At 32.4% G+C, this 18,312-nt stretch overlaps 2 protein-coding genes and 1 pseudogene across 4 annotated transcripts in view; 2 read left to right on the top strand and 1 right to left on the bottom strand.

Annotated features, from left to right (window-relative positions):
- LOC100796574 (CSC1-like protein RXW8) overlaps window positions 1-5,202 on the top strand; it is a 10,453-nt gene extending 5,251 nt beyond the window's left edge. For both annotated transcript variants that reach the window (XM_014773189.3, XM_003556910.5), the window contains 7 exons: window positions 17-202; window positions 1,183-1,481; window positions 2,153-2,429; window positions 2,575-2,853; window positions 3,331-3,564; window positions 3,646-3,826; window positions 3,909-5,202. In XM_014773189.3, the coding sequence (XP_014628675.1) occupies window positions 17-202; window positions 1,183-1,481; window positions 2,153-2,429; window positions 2,575-2,853; window positions 3,331-3,564; window positions 3,646-3,826; window positions 3,909-4,006 (1,554 nt within the window). In that variant the 3' untranslated portion in view covers window positions 4,007-5,202. The remainder of the gene's footprint in view (window positions 1-16; window positions 203-1,182; window positions 1,482-2,152; window positions 2,430-2,574; window positions 2,854-3,330; window positions 3,565-3,645; window positions 3,827-3,908) is intronic.
- An 821-nt stretch (window positions 5,203-6,023) lies between these two features.
- Window positions 6,024-8,388, bottom strand: LOC100797104 (uncharacterized). 2 transcript variants are annotated; one of them, XM_006606917.4, is made up of 3 exons: window positions 8,257-8,388; window positions 6,676-7,092; window positions 6,024-6,568 (listed from the first exon to the last, which is right to left on the bottom strand). In XM_006606917.4, exons 1-3 carry the CDS (start codon window positions 8,302-8,304, stop codon window positions 6,356-6,358), a joined length of 678 nt encoding a protein of 225 aa, XP_006606980.1. In that variant the 5' UTR covers window positions 8,305-8,388; the 3' UTR covers window positions 6,024-6,355. The 2 variants fall into 2 exon arrangements, with proteins under 2 accessions (XP_006606980.1, XP_003556959.1); XM_003556911.4 differs by having other exon boundaries at window positions 6,676-7,098; window positions 8,257-8,385.
- Window positions 8,389-11,881: 3,493 nt separating this feature from the next.
- LOC102663197 (uncharacterized) lies at window positions 11,882-12,820 on the top strand (annotated as a pseudogene).
- The last annotated feature ends 5,492 nt before the right edge of the window (window positions 12,821-18,312 follow it).

The following is an 18,312-nucleotide window of genomic DNA, read 5'->3' as shown; positions in this document are numbered from 1 at the left end:
AATCTTCTTCCCCCAGGATGATGCTGAACATATGTGTAAGGTAATTAGAGATGCTTCAATGGAAAGGACTTGTAAGCCTAGTTTTATGCAATGTTGCTGTTCTGGAGCACCAACAATTTCTTTTAAGAAGATTTCTACTGAAATGGGTAGTACGCATGGGAGAACTTGCAACACTGACTTGCATTTAGATACAGGAAAAAAGGTAATTTTGCATGTGAGAACGTGCAACACTAACTTTTTCATGATTTGACATTGAAATACCATGTTTGTAAACTTAAACATATTCTCTCTGGTACATTCTTTGACATGTACCCAATGTAAACCAGGGAATTTTTAATTGAAACTAATTCCCTATAGACATTTGTCAAAGCCTCAAAATCAAAAGTATTATATGTTACCTTTCAATGAGAATGTTGATAAGAAAGTTCCTAGTGTGTGACATGGACGAACAAATAATCATTGATGTAGTTGCCTTCTTTTAGGTCCATTAGTGATATAAAAATCATTCTTGAAGCGACACCTAATGGTTTAAGCTTTGTGAATGACTTGGTTCTTGACATGGTTTTGGAGCCTTTTTGTCAAGTGGGCTAGAGTAAGGTCTTTGCAGCACCAATTATTTGTAACTAATATCCAATATGAGCAAATGCAAACGTAAGTAAGTAAATAAACATGATTGCATGGTAATCTGAGTCTGCATTGTCCATGTTTCTTATCTAAATGATTCCTCTGTCAGTGGGGGTGTGCTAGAGATAAAAGAATCATTCTTGCTGCTACTTAATAGCTGGAAAAATTAGCATTCTGAGAAGAACAATTATACTAGGTTGATTGATGTGGTACATGCCTACATGGTAAAAAATATATGAAATGTTTGTTTTTTGTGTTTGAAAGTTCAGTATATATGTTGGATTGATTTGTGCCTCTTTCAATCTTATTATTTTGGTTCTGATTTTATCTCAAGTTTAATTTCTTGGGAGATTCAAATATGTGTGATGTATCCTACTTGTGTTATTGTGTATCAGCCACACATGAAGCAGTCATAGTTGGAATAAATTTATGTTGTGTCATTATAGGTTATTCTGTGTGCTTATAGTATTATTATCATTATTTATTATGCCAGGTTGTGTGATGTCAACAAATTTTGTGTCCACTAATTTGTGCTTCATGTTTGGATTTCTGATACAGGAATGTTCCTCTGCTTTTGTGTTCTTTAAAAGTCGGTATGCTGCTCTTACGGCTGCACAGGTACTGCAGACATCAAATCCTATGTTATGGGTGACAGATGTAGCTCCTGAACCACATGATGTTTATTGGTCCAATATTTGCATACCATATAGGCAACTTTGGATCCGAAGGATAGCTACACTTGCGGCCTCGGTTGCCTTCATGCTTGTGTTCCTTATCCCTGTTACATTTGTACAAGGCTTGACTCAACTAGAAAAACTTCAGAAAATGTTCCCTTTTCTGACAGGGATACTTAAAGAGTAAGATGTTGCTGCATCTATTAAGGGACTAATGTCATGGACTTCTATACTCTTGGAATGGCTCATTTTCCTTTTTTTTTTGCAATTTATTTGAATCAGGATTTTGAAAGAAAGAATTATGCATGATAATTTGTATGCAAATCTTAGTGCATTAGTTTGCTTGATGAATGTACAACTTCATTTTAATAAGCAATAAAGATTTTAGTGAAAATTACAAAAAGAAAATGATTGTAGTTTAGGAACAAGTAGGCACTCAACTAGTGAATTATGTCGAGAGAGTGGTTCATGTGTAACCACTTGAGTGGCCAATTATTCATAAACTGAGTATTTGAAAAGAAAAAGTTATTTGGAATACTCCCAAGCTTTTAAATCTGATATTTTATCAAGCTTTAGGTTATTATCATGTCTGCTGCTTGTCTGAAGTGATAGTGTCGGTATTCACTTACAAGTTGCTCATTGGTTGTTCTTTTATTCTACCTATTTTTAGTTTATAATTTCTCACAGAAGTAATACAAAAAATTTGCATTTACATGTCATGCTTTCTTGTTAAAATTGAAATGATTGCAAGCTAATATAATGAGAAATCAGTCATGGGATATGGAATGTTAGGTAGGTACTTATTAACTTTAAAATGCTATAAAGTTCACCAATTGACTCTTTTTTTTTTGCAGGAAATTTGTGAATCAGGTGGTGACTGGTTACCTGCCAAGTGTGATATTGGTTTTATTTTTGTGCGCAGTTCCACCCGTGATGATATTATTTTCTGCTGTGGAGGGTTCTATTTCCCGCAGTGCAAGGAAGAAGAGTGCATGTTTTAAAGTCTTGTACTTCACAATCTGGAACGTGTTTTTTGTTAATGTATTTACTGGTTCTGTTATCAGTCAGCTCTCAGTCTTTTCTAGCGTAACAGATCTGCCTGCCCAACTTGCCAAGGCAGTGCCAGCACAGGTGATACATATTAATTCCTACAAGAATAGTGTGAATTTTTAATTTTTACCATTTATTTAGACTTATTCTTTGGATATTACATATGTTATGGAGTATTGTCCTGTTGTATTGTTGAAATGATTTTTATGCACTTGGATGTATGCAGGCTACTTTCTTCACAACTTACATTTTATCATCTGGCTGGGCAAGTTTGGCAGTTGAAGTTATGCAAATTTTCCCTCTACTACGCAATCTTTTCCAGAGATTCATACTCAGGCTTAAAGAAGATGCACTGGATGGCAGCCTATCTTTTCCGTACCATACAGAAGTTCCAAGAATCTTACTGTTTGGATTCCTCGGGTTCACTTGTGCTATTCTGGCACCCCTAATGTTGCCCTTCTTGTTGGTCTACTTTTTCATTGCTTACCTTGTTTATCGAAACCAGGTCAGTAAATCTATCATGTATTTGTCTTGTATTTTTCTCATTATGGAGTTTATTGCATTTAATTATTTCCTTTATGCATAAAAGTTAAACTAATTTGTGTATGGAGATGTTTTTTGTTTCTTTTGTTATATTTTATTTTAGGTGTTAATATCTAATAGACTTAGCCATACAAATTAGTGATTGTTTCCTAACAATAATTTTATGATTTGAGTGATTAGTTATTGGGGAAGGTGAGTGAACTGGTTGCAAATTCGCCCAATATTAAAGGGAGCCAAATTAGGAGCCCGAATATTGGACGAATTTCAAAACTACGAGTTAACTTGCTCAACCCTCTTAAATTTTGAAATAAACAAAATATTTTCAAAATAATCCCTCCCATCCTCTCGATTTCTCTCAGTTAAACACTATGTTAGTGATTCCTTGATTTATTATTAACCTTCATAAAGAACTTCGTTTAACATATATTTTTTTCTCCAGATTATCAACGTATACATTACAAAATACGATAGTGGGGGACAGTTCTGGCCCATTGTTCACAACACAACGGTTTTTTCGTTGCTATTTTCTCAACTTATCGCACTAGGGGTGTTTGGACTCAAACGCTCATCAGTTGCATCTGGATTCACCATTCCTCTGCTGATTGGTACGCTTCTATTTCACCAGTATTGTAGGCAACGGTTTCTCCCAGTATTTAGGAGCAATTCAGCACAGGTAAAACTCCCTTTCTCTCTGCCCCTATCCACACCCCTTTTCTTTCATTCAACCCTTTAAAACTAATTAAGCTTGCTTTAGATTCTTATTGACTTGGATCGGAGAGATGGGCACAGTGGAAGGATGGAAGAAATTTATGAACATTTGCGTTCAGCCTACAACCAGTCCAGTTTAATGCCACATACCACAAGCCAACCCGAATGTGTCAGTCTTCACGAGGACAAGGATAGTGGTCCATCTTCATCAGAAGATATGGAGACAGGTTTGCTTTTCTTTCATACAATCCTAGTGATTTCCCTTTCCAGATAATGTTAATAACTCAGTAATGTTTTCTTTTCACTCAGGCAATGAAAATGAAATTAGTCAAAAAGATAGACCACGGCCCATTCAACGCACATTGAGTATGAGTTCAGATAAATCCGTACTTGGTGTAAAGCAATGAATACTCAGAATTGTACATTGTAATAAGAATAAGAATATCATGACGTGCACTAAAGGTGCCGGTGCATGAACAATTGATCCATTATAGATGGAGATGAAAGTCTCTTGATATATTGTTCATTAAATTTTTTTAGTTGTAAATAGTTTTTCAAATGATTTTCAATTAAATGTGAATAGACATGTAAGGATAACAATGCCATCCAAGTAATTTTGCAGTAAATGAGGTCATTTACATAAATCAAACAACGTTGTAATATTGCATCTTAAGTTATATTGATCTCTGAATCCTTTTTTAATGATTTTGTTTATGATTTTTCTTGATCTTTTCTCCTTGTTAAAACTTTTACAAGTCTTTTCTATATATGTTCAAATTTCAAACCAAGGTCAGTTTTTATCATCTTTACATTAAATGTTAACTTTCTCTGATGTGTATAATTGTCCTTTTGGCTGTTATGTGGTTGAATCTATCCATCATATTCTGTTTGAATGCCCGAAAAATTTATGCATTTGGTGGCAATGGTATTGTCTATTTGGTATCTGTACAGTTTTTCCATCCTCTGTGGAAACTCACTTCTGGAAGCATTGCCTTGGATATGGGTCCAAAAATACAAGAGAAATCTGGAAGATTTATCTGGTGTGTCATAGTTTGGAGTATATGGTGTCATAGGAATGATTGCGTGTTTAATGACTTTAGCTTTGTTGGAGATAAATTGCTAGAGGAAACCAAGTACTCTTTCTCTCATTGGCAATCAAATACTGCTGCATGTATTGTGGATGGTCATCTTCAACTACTTGTCTCGTGTTTAATATTGGCTGCGACAGAGGTGTGGAGTTTTCAGCTTTATGGTAGAAGGGGATTTGTTTCAAGTTAATGATATAATGTGGAGAGATTTTCGTAAGCTTTTGTGGAGGGATGTGGGGTTATCATTTATCAAATTTGATTTGTGTATTCGTAGTCTTCCAAGGGTACTGGTGCACGGTGTGGATGCAGGATTGCAACTCTTTTCTTTTCTGTAGTTATATCTACATGCATACGCTACGCCTTTTGTGTCTTGAATCTTCTTACATGCAACTTGTGTGTATATCTTAAGATTCAAGATCCTATGTAGGTTGTTTTGTTGGGATAGGGCATCTATGAAGGGGTGCTGTGATAGCTATTTGTTATTACTTATATTTATGGCAATTCTTGTGCTCTGATACTATATATTTACATATTTCTTACCGAAAAAAAAATAAAGTGTTAACTTTCTGGTTTTTTTTTATCGGCAAAAAAGATTAAATGTTAATAAGGTACCAGAGATGTCCAAAATGTATATATGATGGTTTCTACGTATTTAGATTCCAATGTATCCAAATACTGCATAACCCTAATTAAAACATGATAACAAAAAACAGAATAAAGTTAACTTTCTGTTTAATGCATTTACTCTTTAATCTTATATCATCCACTATTATCATATAACTCATTCAATGAAATATTCCCACCTTTGTTAAAGAGTTTTTTTGGTAAAATAAATGGACTTCAATTTCATTTTTAGGTGGATTGGGGTGAAGGAAAGAGAGAAAGAAAAGAAAAAAAGTAGAGAGAAAGTAATAAATTTGGAAAAAGAGAAAGGGAGAAGAAAAAAAATAAAATGAAAATAAAATAGAATAAAAAAATTGTGCCTGTTTTCTTGATCTATTTTTTTAAACTTTAATATTTTTTACTTCATGCAATTTAGTGTTTTTTCATCTTCATCCTTACGAAATGTTTATTTTGTTGTTCGTCAATGAAACACTTTAGATAACATTTTTTTAATTGTTCAAAGCATTTTGTTTACGGTTCAAAACACTTTAATAACAAAAAACAAAAGAAATACATTTTACAAGGATTAAAAAAAAAATACAGGACGAAAAAGATATTTAATCTTTTTTAATTATATGAATTATATTCTCAAGTAAAATTTGTGCCTATTTTCTGGATCCATTTTTTTCTGAACGAGATATTAATTTGCATGAATTACAATTTAAGTCAAACGAAAACAAAAAGCATTATCTTTCTTTATATTGAAATGGTAATGCCCATAGACATTAACAGAATTAGTCGTTGTTCATCTACTATTTGTTACATGATGCTTATAACTTGCTCCTCCCCTATGTTGCATCATCCACTTAAATAATCATAAAAAAGTAACCACTTTAACATGTGCAAGATGATTGCGAGTGGTTAATTGCTGCTAGATGATATTGAAGAAGCATAGCAGAAACTGGCAGAAAGATTAGCAGATCATGTTGGTCACATATTAACAGAGAATTCAACCCAATCTGCTCATAAAGATGTGCTGGAAAACTTAACTTATCCATCCATCTATCATGAAGCCTCCAAACTAGAGGAGCTACTAGTTTCTTGTTTGTTCTTTCCATCTTCCATAAAAATTCGCAAATGCCACAAAACCTGCATCAGTCCCCCGTTTGCGACATGCAAAAGAAACACTTGAGGTAGTGCTGCAAACCATGTGGACATAAATTTGACAAACACAAAAAGGCAATACATGCCCAGAAGATGCCGTTTCAAATCCTTTTCCTGTGGACACAGCAAAAGCAAGTTCATTAATAGACTATAATAAACATAGGAACAAATCAACTGAGAATGGAACTGTTGATGAAATACACAACAAATTCAAATTATACCTCAGATTTATGAAACAATTCTTGTGATATCTCCTTCAAGAAATCAGCCGCAAGACAGCCAACAAAGAGGCCAACGGGAATTACCAGTTCACGGTTTATGGAGAATGTATATACAACGTCAGATACAGAGCTAAAGATGAAAAACAGAACAAGAGACCACTTCACTGTCTCTTGTGCAAGATTAAGTAGTCTGTCTAGGAGTATATGCTCAGCTTTTTTCCAAGGAAATTCTTGAACTGAGACTGGCAGTGTTTCTTTAAGTTTCTCCCTCATGATCCCAATCTGCATATTAACCTCACTCGGCTCATTTTGGTCTGCCATTGATACTTTAATTGATGTAGTTCGAGTATAATATGTTTGATGAGGAAGATATAGTTCTGTGCATCTATGGAATTGACAGGGTTGGCATTGAAACAGCTTTACCTCCACAAAAGAAAGGAAAATGAGCATTGAAATGATGTCAGTCTGCAAATTTCTAAAAATTCCATCAAGTTATGTTACATCAAAATTCATAAATTTTTGGACTGCAACTTAAGTGGAATCCTTCGCACATACAAAATGGATAGCAACTCGTGACAAAGATGGCACAAGCATGTAAAGTTATAAAATAATATTTGTAAAATGAATTTAATTAGAATAGAATACAATGACAATGTGAATGGTTTTTACTGTCAATAAATCCTGAATTGCCATATCATTGGCTTTTATGCTATCATAATTACTTGAAGACTAGAAATTGGGTTTTAGGTCCCTCAAATTTCGGTAAAAAATAATAATCTTAGTACCTTTACTTTAAAAAGGACGATTTTGGTCTTTAAAATTGGTGAATTTCCATCTCCCTAATATAGTAAGCTCCATAAAGAGGGAGGAAATTCACGAATTTTCAAGAATACGAAGATCAAAACCATTGTTTTTGATGTACGGAACCAAAACTTATTTTGGCCCAAAAATTGAGGGACCTAAAACACATTTTACTCTTACTTTAAAAGTCGTTATTTGAGTATTATACTTAGCGGATAATGTAAAAATCTTCACACTAACAGTTGTTAGTGTGTCAACACAGTCCTTCCAACATGTTTCAGTTAAGTTTATTCACCCATATCAGAGCAGGACACATTATTCAGCTTAATCCAAATATCTCAACAGTTTCTCAATTTAAGAGGCATTTCACTATTTCATTCCCTTCTGAACCCTTTTTATAGTTTAATGTCTATATTCTTCCTCTGAAACCATTTTTTTTGCCCAAAGCAAAACTTGGGTATCTTTCTAAATGAATTTCTATCTTCAAGTCTTTGTCCTGATTTCTAAAATAATGGCTAATCAGTTCTAAAACGCACACTGCCCATTTGCTTTTCTGCATAATTACACATTTTTTGTTCAATACAAAGGACAAATAATCATAATACAATGAGTTAAGAGTGACTTCATTACAACCTACTGGATCATTTATATGGAATTTAGCCAAAAACAAAAATAAAAAGGCTGAATTTGAATAATGATTGATATTTCAGACATAATTTAACGTAATTTACTCATGAGACGATGTTTTAGTTGAAAAGAAGGAATAGAATAAAAACATACCCGAGAAATGGGAGTTGAAGGAACTGCAAGAGAAGGAAGAATCGCCATATCCTTCGCTGCTTCTGCTGCAAACCCAATCCAATTCAGTGCAGTGCTTTGCAGTATTGCATCAACCTCTCGTGTTTTTCAATCTAGGGTTTTTCGTTCACACAGGTTTGGGCCTGACCCAGTTCATTTGTTACAAGGCCCACCTTCAAGGCTATAGCCCAAATTGGGGCAAAAATGGTAAGTGGGAAGAGAAAAAAAAAAAGAACAAGGAGGTGTAAAGAGAAAAATATGATACAAATAAAGTTTCTCACTAAATTCTAACCTTTTTTTTAAATGAACAATAACAAGTATCCGAGATAATCTTCTTCGTTAGATAGAATTATTATAAACGGGAAAAGTTATTTAATACAATTATTTAGAATTTGAACTCAAGACTACTTATTAAGTTAAAATAATTTTACATTAGTTGATTTATGTACAAAATAGTTAATTCTTTTTTGACTAAAATATATTTTTAGTCTTTTATGTTTTTCTATTATTATCTTTTAAAACTTCTAATTTAATCCTTTGTGTTTTTAAAGTGAATTAAAATTATCCTTCTAAAATAATGATTGTTTTTTTTATTTTTAGACATAATTTTAATTTTTTTTTTACCGAGTCCTGAAGTAAAACTTGTCCGTTTGATCCACTAACATGAAAATTATAAAATCCCAAATAATATTCAAACAAAAAGAAGTTAAAAATATGATAAAAAAAGACAGTGTGAAAAGTAAATCCAACAAGTAAGAAAAAAATTAAAAAACCTAATATCATATTCTTTTTTCATTTGTTTGCTGAATTTACTTTTCACATCATTTTTTCTTGTTTATATTTTTATTTTGTTTAAACATGAGTTTATTTTATAGCGTTCGTATTAGTGAATCTTATGAGACAAATTTTACGTCTCAAATTAGTAAAAAAAAAAAATCAAAATTGTGTTCCAAAATAAAAATAATATTCATTGCTTTAGATAGATCATTTTAACGTATTTTAAAAATATAAAAGACAAAATCAAATATAATAAAAAACATAAATAACTGAAAGTGTATTTTAATTTTTTTCCCCTTAATATATCCTTCGAGAGTTCGAGTCCAACACAATTTGAAACTAAAAGAATCTCGAAACAAATTTTCCTATTAACATAATGAAAAATTAATCCTTCAAAAAATCATGATAAATTCAATATTTTAAAAATTTCAATTAAAACAATATAAAAACAAAAACAAAAGCATTCATATAACTTACCAATCGGATTGAATTGAATTTGCTAAACAGCCAAATAAAATAAGTTACAGTATTACACCTTGGTTCTCTGAACTCAAAACGCATCCAATTTCATGCCAATGACTTACCAATTAGAATTCTGCACGTATAAAAACAATTAAATGTTGACATAGGTACAAAAAATCTTACTTGTATATTTCTATCTCTACTATTCTTCACCTTTCGCCATCGACGATATTAAAAAATGTTCATCAGTTAAGATGTTCATATTATACATTTTTAGTCATTATGAATCACAGTCGTAAGACATCGCATTTGTTGATTTTAATATTTGGAATTGGTACGTTTCACACGGAAATAAATAAGAGTGGGCGAAGGTTTTTGTCAAAAACTAAAATATGTGGGGCAAGGTCGGTGTCTTGTTCTTCGACACGGCACAGAAATTTCTTGCAGTCATTCTAAAACAATTTAAGAAATGGAATTGGCCAATGAAACAAGTTTGTCAGGTCTAAAGGCATGCCCAAAATTGAAGAATTTTACATCCAGCTATAGCTACTTAGTGTCATAATCAGACGAAAAATACGTAGTCATCCCAAATTCAATAAAGGTACGGATTTGATTAAATATGACAAAAGCTGAGTAAAATATAATTTTGATCCTATTTTTTTTAATTATATGATATTGGTGTGAAATATTTTTTTAATTTTATTAATGATTAATTTTTCTCAAATAATCGGATTGACTGATAACTTTTAATGATGTTTTTTCTTTCAATTATATTTTTTACATTTAAAGACTTAAATTAAAAATCTTAGTGAAAGTTCGAATCTCGTATTAATTAAACCAATAACTTATTTGTTATTTTTGTCCTTGAAGTTAATGATGATGTTAGTTTAAATTAAGTACGTCCTTCTGTTGGTTTTTCTTTCTTTCTAAAATCATCATACTCTTAGTTTATTACACTTGTCAATTTAGTTGATAATGATATATAATAAAAAGGTTAAATGCTAAATCACTGACATCACATTATAGTATTAAATTTTTAATTAATAATTTGATTAATGGAACATTAATTTATTGAGAGTGTAATTAAAAATTATTAATTATTAAAAAAACCTCAGTCTCCATATTGTATATTATATTTATAATATAATTTTTTTTACACAAATTTAAAGATTCTATCAATTGGCTTAATATGTTTTTGGTCTTTGTTACACTTTTTTTTCATTTTGATTCTTATAAAATCATTTTTCAAAATGTTTTTTTTTTGTCATTGTTATTAGTTTTAATATTAATTCTTCCAATATATTTATTTTTTGTTTTAGTCCCTATAATATTTTATTCATTTTGAATTAGTCATTTTGAAAAATATTTAATAGGGATTAAAATTAAATTATCTAAGGAAAAAAATAATATATATATTATAATGACTAAAATAAAATAACAAGGATTAAAAAAAACTTATATTGAACATTTTTTGAGGATCGAAACAAAAAAGAGTAGTATATTAAAGGATTAAAGACATATTAAAATCTATATTAATATATTAATTTTTAAACAATAATATCAAAATAATCCATCACTATTAATAAATTATTGAATAAAAAGCCAAATATCAATATATTTTTACTATGTATTAATATAAATAATTGCTACCAACATAGTTTGTATTTGTTCCCTTAAATTTGATTTGGTATAGAAGAATATTTATTGATAAAAATAAACTCTTTAAATAAATTTTATTTTAGTCATTGACTCTTGCAGCTTAAAAATATATACCTTTCGTTCATAAAAAAAAATATAAATAATTGTTAGGGACGTACATAACTTGTACTATTCCATTAACCCATCCCTACTCAAGACTGATCTTGATGTATTTGAATTTTTAGAATTAGAGTCAATATAATCAAGAAAGCGTTTCAAATTATGTTATGGGTGGTCATAACCCGATCAATATCTTATGTAGTATTATTTTAAAAAAGTATATTTTATTAATTATACTATTTATTTTAAAATATATCTAACTTAATTTTATGTTTGTTTTATTCAACGATTAACTATATATAATGTTAAAATTGATATTACATTAATAAATCAAATTAACCATGTATTGTCTCATATATTGATAGAATATATGTAATTAATGAAAATACTTTATATTTGGTAAATATTTTTCATATTACATTAGGCAATATTGAATTATAAATTAGTCAAAGACTCTCCTAAACTCTAGCCTAACTTGTAGCTTTGACATCAACTTGTATCAACATATTTCTACAAGACTAGGTTTCCTCTCTTCTCTTCCACCTAGCTGCCATTCTTGCCACCTCTTTTTACTTTCTTCTGTTCCCCTCTTCCCTTTTCGTCACCCTCAATGGCTGTCCAACCCAAGTTTCACCCAACTTTAGCAATCCCCAACGTGAAATCCCTCGTACTAGTCATGTTAGACAATGATTCAAGCCAATATATTTCTTGGGCATCCCTTTTCAAAGTTCAAGCACGAGTTCATAACGTGTTTGATCACATCGTCCCTCCTACGGATAAGAAGACTAAGAAAGCGAAAAATGATGCAAAAGCAGTCAATCCCAATCTTTGGCATCGACTTGATGCAACCGTGCTACAATGAATGTATGCCACCGTATCACAAGACATTCTCAATTCAATACTAGTGATAGATGACTCAAGCGAGCAGTGTTGGAAAAGAATTGCTGCTATTTTCCAAGACAACAAACACTCGAGGGCTGTCCACCTCAAAAATCAATTCTCAAACACAAATTTGGAGGATTTTCCTACAGTCAAAGCCTATTGCAATTGCCTCAAGCTTTTAGCCGATCAATTGGCGAATGTTGATGCTCTAGTCTCCAATACTTGTTTAGGCTTGAACATGATTGTAGTGCTAACCAATGCCTATGCCGGTTTTGTAACATACATTCAACAACATGATCCCTGGTTGCCATTTGAAACTGCCAAGTCTAGATTGGAACTCGAAGAGTCAACAATTATTCAAGAGGGCGCTCGTGAATTTGGCTCATCTTCCTTTACGACTGCCCTTGTTGTAAATTCCCAAAATTCCGATGATGATATGAATCACCAAAATTCCTCTCATAATAATAATAATAATAATGGCAGGCTCCTTAACAGTGGTGGTGGCAACAAGGTGCTCCTTGGATTGTGTTGCCATGTCCATATCCCATATATAGTTGGGCCAAGCCCAATGCAACTCAAAGGCCACAACAACCTAGTCTCCTTGGATCCAGGCCACAGCAGGAAACATTTAATGCTACCACACCCAACCCGACAAATATCGAAGTAGCTTGTCATACTCTAAATCTTGCTCAACCAAACCTGTCGTGGTATATGGACACTGGAGCAACATCTCATATGACTTCCTCGCAAGGTAATCTCCCATCCTATTTTAATTTGAGCAAAAATAATGGTATAATTGTCGAAAATGGCCAATCTATTCCTATTCGTGGTTTTGATAGTGCTAATTTATCACCTCCACACCCTCCATTAGTGTTAAAAAATGCTTTTCATGCCCCCAACTTGATTGAAAACTTAACTTGAGTTCGCAAATTTACTACTGATAACCAAGTTTCTATTGAAGGAATTTCAGACAAGGATGACACTATTGAGATGTAATAGTCGGGGGTGAGTTTTATCCCATTACCACCACCACAAATCAAGCCAACTCAACTTCAACTTTTGCAGCTTTGTCTTCTTCTCTATGGCATGACCGTTTAGGTCACCTGGGAGATCCTATTTTAGACTCCCTTAGGCGAAATAATTTGATTGAATATAATAAAACTAGAAACTCTCATATTTGTCATTCTTGTTCTCTTGGTAAACATGTTAAATTGCCATTTGTTGATTTTCACAACTCTACTTATATGCCATTTGATATCTTGCATAGTGATTTATGGACATCTCCCATTTTGAGTTTTGTAGGTCACAAAAATTATGTATTCTATTTGGATGATTATTCAAAAAATTTATGGACTTTTCCTATTTCCAAAAAATCTAAAGTCTATTCCACTTTTATTACCTTTAGAGCCTATATCAAAACTCAATTCAAATGAGTTAAAAAATATCCAATGAAACAATGGTAGAGAATATGACAGTGGCCATTTTTTGAGTCTTTATGAAGCTAATGAAATTTCTTTTCATTTTTCATGCCCTTATACTTCATCTCAAAATGGAAAAGCCGCAAGAAAAATCTGTTCTATCAAAAACATTATTCGCACATTGTCAGCTCATGCTTTGCTACCTCCTTCATTCTGGCACCATGCATTACAAATGGCAACATATCTCCTTAACATAATATCAAGTAAAACTCTCGCCTATCAATCTCCTTTGAAATTTCTATACCAAAAAGACCCATCATACTCTCACTTACGAGTTTTCGGTTGCTTATATTATCCTTTTTTTCCTTTCACTACAATAAATAAGCTCCAACCTCATTCTACACCTTGTGTCTTTCTAGGTTACCCAACAAAGCAAACCATTGAGGCTACAAATGCTATGATTTATCCTGAAATAAAATCATCATTAGTCATCACGTATTCTTTAATGAAAATCAATTCTCATTCTTAAAGTTTCATACTCTAACTTCCTCCACTTATGATATCCTAAATGATGGACTTACACCTCACATGGTCCATCATTTTCTTAATCAAGCCACTCCTCAAACAAATGTGTCGGCCCAGACAAGTCAACCATCACCTCAGTCGGCACAATCAGCTCTCTCATCTCCTCAGCTGACCCAATCAACTTAAACTTCTCCACAACCAACTTAGTCATCACCTTAAGCCCCGCTTCTTCTTTTTCCACAGTGGACCACTCATCTCTTGGCCCCAACACAGACCAAACACAACATTTTTCCCTCCCTTTCATTTTTCAGCCCACTTTGAGTTCAAACAACAAACCTGTTACAAGAAGCCAACATGGTATTTTTGTGCCAAATAAAAAATACCACCATGGCCTTCTAACTCATGTCACAAAATCACCTTTACCTCATAACCCCGTGTCTGCACTCAAAGACCTGAATTGGTAAATGGCTATGGATGATTAATATAATGGTCTTATTAAAAATAAGACGTATGATTTGGTGCCCTGTCCACCTGATGTTAATGTTATTCGATCTATGTGGATTTTCATGCATAAAGAAAAATTTGACGGTTCTTTTAGAGGCATAAAGCCTGTCTTGTAGGTGATGGTGTAGGTCAACATGTTGGCATGGATTGTGGAGAAAATTTTACCCTGGTAGTCAAACCGGTGACCATTCGCACGATGCTCAGTCTTGCTCTTTCTAAGGCATGGCCCATTCATCAACTGGATGTTAAAAATGCATTTTTGCACGATGAATTAAAAGAAACAATGTATATGCATCAACCCTTAGGTTTCAAGGATCTGGATCGTCCTAATCATGTTTGTCTTCTGCGAAAATCATTATATGGGCTCCAGCAAGCTCCTAAAGCCTGATATAAACAATTTGCTAATTATGTTTCTTTTATTGGGTTTTCTTAAAGCAAGTCCAACAACTCTCTTTTCATTTACCGGAACAATACTGTTATGGCTTACATTCTTCTATATGTAAATGATATCATCTTAACTGCTTCTTCTTCTAGTACTCTTTGCAAGTCTATCATGACTCTTCTCAACTCAGAATTTGCTATGAAAGAATTGGGTCCACTGTGTTCTTGGGTATAACTGTTACTCGTTATGTAGGGGGGCTATTTTTATCTCAGAAAAAGTGCACAGAAGAAATTATTGAACGTACTGGCATGTTCTCCTTTAAGCCTTGTCCTACTCTGGTTGATACTAAACCAAAACTTTGTGTTACGTCTAGCACTCCGTATGAGGATCCGTCTCACTACTACAACCTTGTAGGAGCTTTACAATATCTCACTTTCACAAGACCTAATATCACTTATGTGGTACAACAGATCTGTTTATTTATGCAAAATCTGATGGATGAACATATGTAAGCTCTAAGGCGCATCCTGCGCTACATTCAGGGTGCACTACATCATGTCCTGCATCTTTATCCTTCTTCAATAAACTCTTGGATTTCTTATACATATGCAGAATGGGGTGGATGTGCAGACACTGGGAGATCCACTTCCGGTTATTGTGTGTTTCTTGGAGATAATTTGCTCTCATGGTCTTCCAAATGTCAAGCCACATTTTCTCGCTCTAGTGCTGAAGCAGAATACCGAGGCGCTGTTAATGTGGTTTCTAAGTCATCTTGGTTACACAATCTTTTTCTCGAGTTACATTGTCCTATCCATAAGGCTACACTGGTTTACTGTGATAATGTTAGTGCAATATACCTTTCTAGAAATGCAGTTCAACATCAACGCACTACACACATCAAGATGGATATTCACTTTGTTAGCGAGAAAGTTGTTCGTGGGCAAGTATGTGTCCTATATATGTCCCCTCGCGCTATCAAATTGCAGATTTTTTCACAAAAGGACTTCCTTTAGTGTTATTTCAAGATTTTAGGGACAATTTTAGCATACAAGAACCTCCTGTTTTATTTGCGGGAGTGTGATAGAATATATGTAATTAATGAAAACCTTTTATACTTGGTAAATATCTTCCATATTACGTTAGGTAATATTGAATTGTAAATTGGTCAAAGACTCTCTTAAACTCTAGCCTAACTTGTAGCCTTGACATCAGCTTATATAATATATATTATGTAGACAAATGAATTAAAAACGACACCAGAAATGTTTCCTTTATATATTATCGAGTCGGATTCAAATTTACATAAATGAGCGTATCAAATCTCAAATAAGAAAATGATAAAGATAATTAAATCATTTCTCACACACTACTAATAACTGCATGTAAAACCCCTCAATCAAACCAATAAATAATAGAAAAAAAAATGTATTTTTAGTCTTATACTTTTCAAGTTCTTATATTTTTATGTCGATAAATATGTCCTTTAAACTTTTAAAAACAATGAAATTAGTCTTTTCAAACTTTAAGAAAACATGATGAATTTTATAGAAGATGAATTAAATTGTATGTTTTTTAAATTTTGAAAATCAAATTCATTGATATGAAAATATAGACATCTTGATCACGATTGAAAGCACATGGATTAAAAAAATATTTTTTCTAATAAAATAAAGGACCATGAGAGAAGCTGTCGTTTGGCTGTTGTCACTTGTCAGGGCTTCAATCACTGACCAAACTAATTTATTACTATTTCGCGGCTTAATTATCATTATATAATTTCATGCGCTAACTCACAAGTCAAGTTTTTATGTCTTTGGTTTTATGTAGTAGGATTGTTCTCTCCCGTTTGTTCTGGCTTCGGGATATTCCCTTTCACTTTACAGAGCAAAACTATTCACACTTAAACTTAAATACTTTAGCTAACTTTTTTCTTAATATTAATTTATTATTATTCATGGATTAGCCTTAGAAGTTTTTGTTTTGCCCTATCTGGCGGCTTTCAATTTGTTGAGCCGCCATATGTACGTAAGTAACATGGTTTATCTAGTCTTTAAACTAATTAACCATTCACATTAAATTACTGATGGCTATAGTGAATTTGCATGTGCACGCGTGTTAATAAGAAGAAAACCCCTATTCTTTTGAGTTTTTCTTATGAATCATGACTCATGATGGAGTTAAAGAAATCCATGCCTTCTTTCATTAATAGTCGCTGCAAATGGTTCAGATACATACACTTATTTTCTTGATTTAATATTTGACAAGTGATAAAATCATAAGATATGTTGCAAGCTAAAGTATTAAGGCCAACCTAATTTTATTTGTTAATTAATATATCATAATTATACACATATTTGGTTCAATTATACATCAAGAATGGAATCAGCTATAGTGGCCAAAGTTTGAAACTGTAGAAAAAAAATGATTTTATATATATATCCAGAGTCAAATTATTTCAAGTGTCAACCAACCCTAACAAATAATGACCATGGCTTACCAGAATATCTACATAGTCAACTAAAATTCATCTAAAATATTACAACTACAATCAATTACATATACACTGTCAACATATTATCTTATAATAACAAGTACTAAGTTGATCTCTTGAACAAGCAAGTCGAAAAAGGGAGGAGGTCTATATACTACACATTTGTAGGTTTGGAAACTTGCATGGATGTGATAATGTAAACCTAAATAATCTATCTCCGTTTGATCTTTTCTTTGTTTTTCGCACTTAATCTTGAAGTTGAAAACCAGGTATCGTGTGAAAATCGTCAGAAATTTGAGAGGTATTCGCTAGGTATGTATATGTAGTATTTATATTCATATATGTCCCTTCTTTTTTGCATGTAGATGTGATGATGATTTAAACAAACTTCTATTCCATTTTTTTTTTAAAAGTGAAACTAATTTATGACGATTTCTTTGATCATGACATGACAAAAATAATATCGTAAAATATGTAATAATAAATTATCAGCTTACATACATGCCGTAACACATTGCATTCTATTCTAAATAAAAATTCTAGCATTGAAGACCGTAAGAGGACTTTGGTCCATTAATGTCTAAATAATTTAAGCAAATAACATAGCATGACATATATTGGGTGGAACTGAGATTTAATCAAACTTGTCGTTAGGATGCATGCCAACTACATTTGACCAGAACTACTGACAACCCCATGGTAGAAATTCAAAATGATATTTGAATGTAATATTTAATTCATGAAAATTTTCATAATTGCTGTTAGTTTTGACAATAATGTTAAAGGTTAAAGGTGTGGCAATTAACAACAATACTTTAAGCCATGCAAAGCTGTCTTTC

The sequence above is a fragment of the Glycine max genome, chromosome 17, assembly GCF_000004515.6.
Source record: "Glycine max cultivar Williams 82 chromosome 17, Glycine_max_v4.0, whole genome shotgun sequence".
In the NCBI taxonomy this organism is placed as follows: Eukaryota; Viridiplantae; Streptophyta; class Magnoliopsida; order Fabales; family Fabaceae; genus Glycine; species Glycine max.
This window is presented reverse-complemented; position numbering and strand designations above follow the sequence as displayed.